The sequence below is a fragment of the Eimeria acervulina genome, genomic scaffold, assembly GCF_000499425.1.
Source record: "Eimeria acervulina Houghton genomic scaffold, Eah_scaff968, whole genome shotgun sequence".
Classification (NCBI taxonomy): Eukaryota; Apicomplexa; class Conoidasida; order Eucoccidiorida; family Eimeriidae; genus Eimeria; species Eimeria acervulina.
Genome location: NW_013547044.1, coordinates 4452 through 12204, shown reverse-complemented (window position 1 = coordinate 12204; position 7753 = coordinate 4452). Strand labels below are relative to the sequence as shown.

Genomic DNA, 7753 nt, shown 5'->3' with positions numbered 1-7753 from the left:
ATATATATATATATATATATATATATATATATATTAGATGCTCAAAGCAAACAACAGTACACGTATGTGTACAAAAATATTCTCCGCACGGAGAGCAAGCTAACTGCGAACACAGAAACCAGGAGGTAGATATATGTATATAATATATATAATTTGCTTCTTTTAGGATGCATTCTGGTGTCTTATGCGTCCTGTGTTTGTTGAATTTGCCGTCAGATTGATATTCGCAGCAACGGCCTCCTAACCGAGAGAGGGGCCCTGTCTTTAGCTGCAGGCAGGCGTTTTCTTCCTCTTCATTTTTCCTTTGTTGATGATTTGCAGACAACATAAAGAAATGCAACACTTCAAGGCTCTGCACTGGCACTGCACATTACGAACAAAACAGAAGATATCGGCAGCAGCAGTAGCAGCAGCATCAGCAACAGCAGAACTACTTCCTAAGTTGCGGAGAATTATAAGATTCAAAATCAACGTGTACTTTTAGAGATACATTACCGTTATCCCTATTATTTGCATTTCTACCAGTAGTACGTGCAAGTAGTGCAGCTATTCTGCGCAGACGTTGGATTCCTGCTGCCGCTGCCGCTGCTGCTGCTGCTGCTGCCTCTGTATTCACTCTACTTTCAACATTAACATTGTTTTTAGCTCTTTACATTCAAGTCGAATGCGGAATGTGAACGGATGCCTGGTGCGGCAGTCGTTCCCAACGTTCCCCTGATCAGTTCTCTTGACGAAATGTTTGATTACACGTGTAGATGATGGGCTGGATAAAAACAAAAACAAAAGTCAAACAGATATGCAATATGTTCATTACTTATGTCATTCATAGTATAATCAGCAAGCTTCCACTGCAGTAAACAAAAACGTGTTGTGGTAGGCGACCCCACAGAGGCGCAGTGCGTACTGTGGAGGGAGAAAAACAGGAATTTGAAAGTTTTCCCTATATATTTAAAAAATAAAGTTGTTTGCTATATGTAAAAAACGCGAATGTACTGTTTTTGTCGCACGGGTGTATACGTACAGCAACTCTGTGCAGTTGTGAACGGCGGTGGAACACAGCAAAATTGAACCGAAATTATTCCTCTCTTTTGTTGAGTAAACTGAATGATCACGCTGCATTTGAATAACAAATCAATTAATATATTAAATTTGATCCATTATTCACCCCCTTTCAACATGGAACACGGCAATTAGCTCCAGAGGCTGTGCATTTTCTTGTAGGTGGCTCAGGGTTCAATCATCTCGTTGGGGGGGCCCACTGCCGGTTCTCGACAGTTTTTCTCCTCTCACTTCTCGAATAACCCATTGTTTTTTACGAAATTCATATATTAATATCTCCATCCAGTCGCTTGTTTGCCCTACAAGTGCTTCTCCCATTTGGAGTCGCCAGCATGAATTATTGTGCGGCTAGTCTTGCGTGCAGCTGATGCGTCTAGAGTGCATTATTCGATGCATTTGCAAGATTTTCAATTTATTCCGCTTTAACTGAATGAAGTACCCTCGAGATCAGCACAGCAGCAAATGATCAGCTGCAGACTTTCTTCTGAAAGGTATCACTAACCTTTCCCGAGCCATTTCGCCTGCGTGCACAATGGAGAGGTTTTTATGGAGTCAGGTGGACCACAGGAGCGACGGCATTAATGCAGAAACAGGAGACAAGAGCCTCCAAGCAGGCCCCTTAGCACATACAGGGGTATCAGAACCTTCGTATGCTCCAGGTTCTCCTACAACGTGGGAGACCTACACAGCGGTGCATGATACAACCCTAAGTTCACAGGTTTCCAGTGACTCCTCAGAAGATGCGGATAGCTGGGGGCGTGCGCAGAAGGGGAACGAGGGCGGGGGCCCCAAACATACCATAGAAGAGGTGGGGGGCCCCGAGGCAGTGGTAGAAAAAGTCGGTGGTGACACCGAGGCAGAGGTAGTAGTGACACCTGAGGGGGACCGCGAGGCAGCGGTAGTAGAACTTGGGGGGGCTTCCAAGAGGCCAAGCGGAAAAAGGATTTCTCTTCGTTGGAGTCTGTCTTTGATTGCATTTGTGACGCTCTTGGTTGGCTTAATGACGTTCAAAAAACAGCAGGCTCAGCTCCCAACAGGGCATAAAGAAGAAGCAGCAGCAGCATTAGTAGCAGCAGCAAAAGCTGCAGCTGTAGGAAAGAGGAGGGACCGAAGTAGTTTATTCACATCCCAGCACAGTTCATATGATCCTAAACGCAGGAAAGGAAAGAAGACAGAGAAAGGTGGTGGTGTGGATGCAAACACAAAGGATCTATTTGATAAGGAAACGGAAGAAGCGCTTATGTCTACGTTAGATGAACTTGAACGAATATTGCAAGAGGAGGAAACAGATTTTAGCTCGCCGTAGGTGTCTAAGACAATAATAAAGATAATACAGGCAGGCAATACAATATGCCTCGAACAACAGAAACAAACAATACCTCGTAGACTTCCCCCTTCAACGCAGCAGCAATACGAAAACCAACAAAAACACAGGAGTGCTTTTGTTGGAGGCCTAGCAAAAACAACGAACACAAATTATGTAAATGCGCAGTAAAGGAAACAAATACAAAGACAAATGCAGACCTCCCCAGGTATGCAGGTGTATATTGTGCAGAGAGACCGACATCGTACTATCGCAAGGCCTACTGCAAACAATCTTCATCTTGTTTGCCTAGACTGTAAAATATACTATATATATGTTAAGTATATTACATATGTTTCCTTATTTGCACTTACATTTTTCTATAAATATATGCATATAAACACAGTGAGCTGAACCCCTTCCGTCCCTAACGTGCTTAGGGGCCCCCTCACTAGGGTCGCAGTTTGCCTATGAAGGCCTCTGACTTCTTTTTCAAGAGTCCAACTTAATGGATTTAATCATTTTAAATTGGTGGATGCAACTGCAACAAACAACACACCGAAGGTCAACACCAGACAAAACAAAGACAACCACCTATATATATACATATATATATATATATATATATATATATATATATATATGCATATAGGTATGTAGCCAGCCAGCTAGCTGAATAGCTTCCAGACACCACCAAGCTAGCCAACTAGCAATGCAGCTAGCTAGCTAGGTTCCCTGGAGCATGCGTTCGAATACTTGACCTGATGAACTAGCATCTGTACTGCATACATAAAGAAGCGTGCAGAAGAACAGAAGCAAATAAAACGTTACAATCCCTCCACCGCTTCATCCCCCCTGCTGTGTCTGCCTCCTGTTTGTCCTCTCTGCCAGCCTTTCATTTGCCTGCCTTTCCAATGAAGATGAATCAAAATAACATCTGCACAAACAGCCGCTGCTTGTCTAATAGAAGCCCCTAGGGTCTAGAGTTTATTTCGGGTCTAGGTTTTAGGGAAGAAGGGCCGCTGTTCAATAAAACTCCGAGGTTGTGTGTCTACACGCAAAGACGAATTACATATAATGTAATTCTATGTACAACTACAATGAAATAGAACAACAGCAAGGGCAGCAAAGAATAAACAACAGCTGCAGCGCCAGGCTGCTGTTGTTCGAGTTTTGTTTAATGATTGAAGTAAATACAATGTGTTGGTGCTGGAGTAGAATAAGGGGAAGAAAAAACAGTTGTCATAAGCAGATGATGAAGGGTCTATTTGAACATGCTTTTCTGTGCAACAGAAACTGCGGTTCTTTGAAATGCACAGCAGTTGTTGTTCATTTCAATAAACCGTTTATTCATTTATTGATGTACCGCATGCAGCTAGAGGTGCATGTAATCGTTAATACTATGGCAGTGTATCATTTGATTAATATGTCTTATGTTTGTTATCCAGTTAAATAGACAGTACGGTGAGTTTTAATATAGAATGTGTATTTATTTCCATATGATTTACACGTGCTCTGTGATGTTTATACTTCAGTTTATATAAAGCATGCATCACTTGCATGCGTTATATAAATAGTGTGTTGCCTTATGTAATACACATATACATATATACATTGTATAGCTCCACGAAAATTTACATGTGTTGTTTAATTAATTCTTTTAGTTTGTTCATATCGGCAGAGAAATTTCGTATTCCTTCTGCTAGTTTCTCAGTCGCCATTGCGTCTTCGTTGAGCATCCATCTAAATTTCTTTTCATTTATATCTAATTTCTGTATCTTTTCCTTTGCAGCCAACTGTACAGACAGCCGGGTTGACACCTCTTTGTCCTTCAATTTGTTCAACTCCTCCAACAACTTGGGCGATATCGTCAGTTTATCGCACCCAGCCAAATGCAGAATTTCGTCTGAGACAACAGAACAACAGAAAGTACTTCTATGTTCAATCTATATTCTTCTATACGAAGGACATAACATAAATATACACATAGCATACATATAAAAGATTTACATATATATATATATATATATATATAAAGTAACGATATAAACAAAGCGAATATACAACAATATGCTGTACGCGAAAATATAAACGTGAATGGAATTCAAATTAGGGCGTAAGCCGAAGCCACACGCGCACCTTGCACTATTTATTTACTTATTTACATCTTATTCATTATATATATATATTGTACACAGCGGCGATATAAATAAAACACCTAGACAGTATTCATATTGCGTAGACACAACAAAACACGAGATAAAAACTACAGGAACTAAGACATTTTGTTTATTCTGTGCAGATAATACACACAAAATGAATCCAACTGCAGATACCAATGCCACTACACAAACAAAGTAAATTAAACAGCCAGCCCGAATACTTCTCTAATACAAATACACTCAGCATATTGTCTAAGCATAGCCCGAATACTTCTCTAATACAAATACAAGTGAGTCGCGCTTGAGAGCAGATAATATATATATATATATATATATACATTTATATTATTTGCTATGAAGAAGGTGAAACCTCCTACCTGTGTTTCTAAAGGAGGCCGCCATGACGGTTGTTTTGCTTCCGAAGTGTTTAAAATAATTATAAATCTGCCTAACGCTCTTTACTCCAGGGTCGTCAGCACCTGAAAAGGAAGCCTTTGGGTCCTTCAATTTATACCAATCTAAAATGCGGCCCACGAAAGGAGACACCAAATACGCACCCGCATCGCTCGCTGCTATAGCCTGATGTTCACACCACGCAGCACATATATACAAACAACTAGCCTTCTATGCATGCATGCATGCTTGTTTGTTCATGCATGCATCGTCTTGCTTCGGCATGCATGCATGCACTTGTTTAGGTGTGCATGCGTTGTCTTGGTCATGCATGCATGCAAGCTCTCTCTTTTGATATGTATGCCGCATCGAACACAAAGAGGAGACGACAGAATCAACAAAATGCTGGCTAGAGGAAGCAACAAAACGCCAGCACAGGTGCATGCATACATGCATGCATCTATGCATGCATGCATGCAGAAATCAGTCGAAAAGAGCAGCTGCAGCAACACGAACACGAAAAAGAAAAGTAGCAATAAAAATAACAGGTGTAGCCGTATGCGTAGAAGAGAAAAGAAAAAGAACACATAGCCCTCCAAGTCGTACCTGGCAGAGACTGAAGAGGAGAGTAATATTGCAATTAATATTTTCTTCTTTAAGCTGCTTTGCCGCCTGAATTCCTTCCCAAGTTGCTGCGATTTTAATTAAAATTCTTTCTCTAGATATCCCCTTCTCCTCGTACAAACTTATTATGCGGCGAGCGCGCTCCACTGACCCTAAAAAGAAAACAAATATATAAATAAATCAACAAAGTCAACAACTCATTAGCATTAAACGGAATAAATTATAGACACTAACAATACAATATAAAACAACAAATTAATAAAACAATAAAATAAACAACAAACCAACTCTAAACAGAGCATACCCCTGAATATCCTCTTCCATTACAATATATTCTAATAACTAAATAATTGACTACATCAACTACACCACTATATATGTACGCATCTATATATTATATACATCATCTATATATTATACACATTATATCTATTATATATAATATGCATATTATTTTGTTACCTTCTTGATCAAAGGAAAGATCCGCTGGTATTTCGGTGCTGACGAGGCCCGGAATAATCTCCAGGAGTTCCATTCCAAAGAAGACCAACACACGATCAACTGCATCCTCCACTGTCTGTACACCTCAAGCCAAGCGTAAACAAGAAACATTCTCCTTTAAACAGCAGTCAATACACGGAAGAAATGCTGATCAACAATAATAATGGTGCCTTGGTTCCAGGAGACCAGGAGAAATAATAACAATAATAACAATAATAATAATAGTAATAATAATAAATGATTGCTGCGGTTAATGTGGATGAACTCATGAACTCAAGGACGCACAACATCGGCAGGTTTCCCCTTGGTGGCTTCTTTTGCCTCTTTGACTGCCTTTTCTAAAACGTGCTTATACTTCGGGTTGTGCACAGCTTGTAGCACGAGGGTGGGGTTGGTGGTGGCGTCTGTAGGGCTGAATTCCTTAATGGCTTCAAAATCTGCGGAGTCTGCAACGATGGTAGACAGCTTCGCCAGCTGAGCAAGAGCTGACGATCCCCCTGCGTTGCTGTTCGCTGCTGCAGCAGCTGATGCTGCATTGGCTTTTTCAGAGGTACGCGAAACCTTCTGGGAAGGGCCCAGGCCAGGGGAATCCGTGGAGCCCCTCCGCTTCTGTCCTGCCTTGGTGCTTGGCATCTTCTGCAGGCAGAAAACGCAGCACAACCTTTTGCAAATCACTCACATGCACATACCCACCAGCGCCTGCGTGCTAAGTTAAAAGAAGACTCTTCTTAGCTTCCAAGGCAGCTGCTGATGTCGCGAACAAACGCTGGCGGTTGGTTGATGCGGCACCTCGTGTTCAAGCGACATATCTAGGATGTCCTCCTTGAAGCGAAAAAAACGACTAAGTGAAGAAATATTTCAGATAAACTCAACAACACCCTCGCATATCTCACAACAATACAACTCTGCCTGCCATTGCTGTCTGACACAACCAGTCAACATCCGCCTGTTGTTCATGCAAATAGAAGCCGCAAGAAGAAACACGTTCTATGGGACACACCCGTCTGATCGTCTAATTCTTGGAATAAATCTCCGATCTATTGTGCTAAATAGTATATAAAAACGCCAATTCTCTCTGCTTTTCTCCGGTATAAAGGTGTAGTTAACCACTCACTGCCTTGAAGCGCAGACGCTCCTTAACACGTCCTGGTGTACGTACACTCCGGCTACGCCTACTACTGCCGTCTGAATCGTTCAAATTGTGGTTGCAGGAAAGCAGGTTAATAGGGCATTTCCCCCCCATTCCTTGCTTGTTTTATAACAGGAAAACAATTAAACACCTTCTCATCGTTTGCAAGCCGCCGTTCCCCTAAAGCGGCAAAACACCTACATTTCTCGTTCTTGTGTGTATGTCTGGCAGAAGATCGGCGATCAGCATACCGAGTGCTTCGAAATCAACGGGTTGCAAATATCAATTTTTACATATTTTAATCCTCACCATAATTTCCAGCGTTTTTCTTTTTTAATCTCATAAAGCCAACAAATACAAGCAAACGCCGCCCTTCGCCACTCCCCTTCCCTCACCCCGTTAGGAAGAAGAAAGCGCTGGCTGACTGCACGCGAAGCCACGGGAACTTCTTCGTGCGCTGGTGTTCATCGAGTTCTCTTGCTTCTTTCTTCATCCTTTCCATCAACTTATTAGTTGCAATAAAAGAAAGACTCCCGCACATTAGCTGTTTCCGTAGATTCATTTAAATCCAAAGACAAGAAA

At 41.6% G+C, this 7753-nt stretch overlaps 2 protein-coding genes across 2 annotated transcripts; one reads left to right on the top strand and one right to left on the bottom strand.

The window, feature by feature from the left end:
• Positions 1–1591: 1591 nt before the first annotated feature.
• EAH_00053060 (hypothetical protein) lies at positions 1592–2365 on the top strand (the record flags this gene model as incomplete). The annotated part of the gene is made up of 1 exon (XM_013391094.1): positions 1592–2365. One exon carries the CDS (start codon positions 1592–1594, stop codon positions 2363–2365), a length of 774 nt encoding a protein of 257 aa, XP_013246548.1.
• A 1631-nt stretch (positions 2366–3996) lies between these two features.
• On the bottom strand, positions 3997–6675 carry EAH_00053050 (transaldolase, putative; the record flags this gene model as incomplete). The annotated part of the gene is made up of 5 exons (XM_013391093.1): positions 3997–4268; positions 4902–5103; positions 5524–5693; positions 6004–6118; positions 6328–6675. The coding sequence occupies 5 exons, from the start codon at positions 6673–6675 to the stop codon at positions 3997–3999; spliced, it is 1107 nt and encodes a 368-aa protein (XP_013246547.1).
• Positions 6676–7753: the final 1078 nt, after the last annotated feature.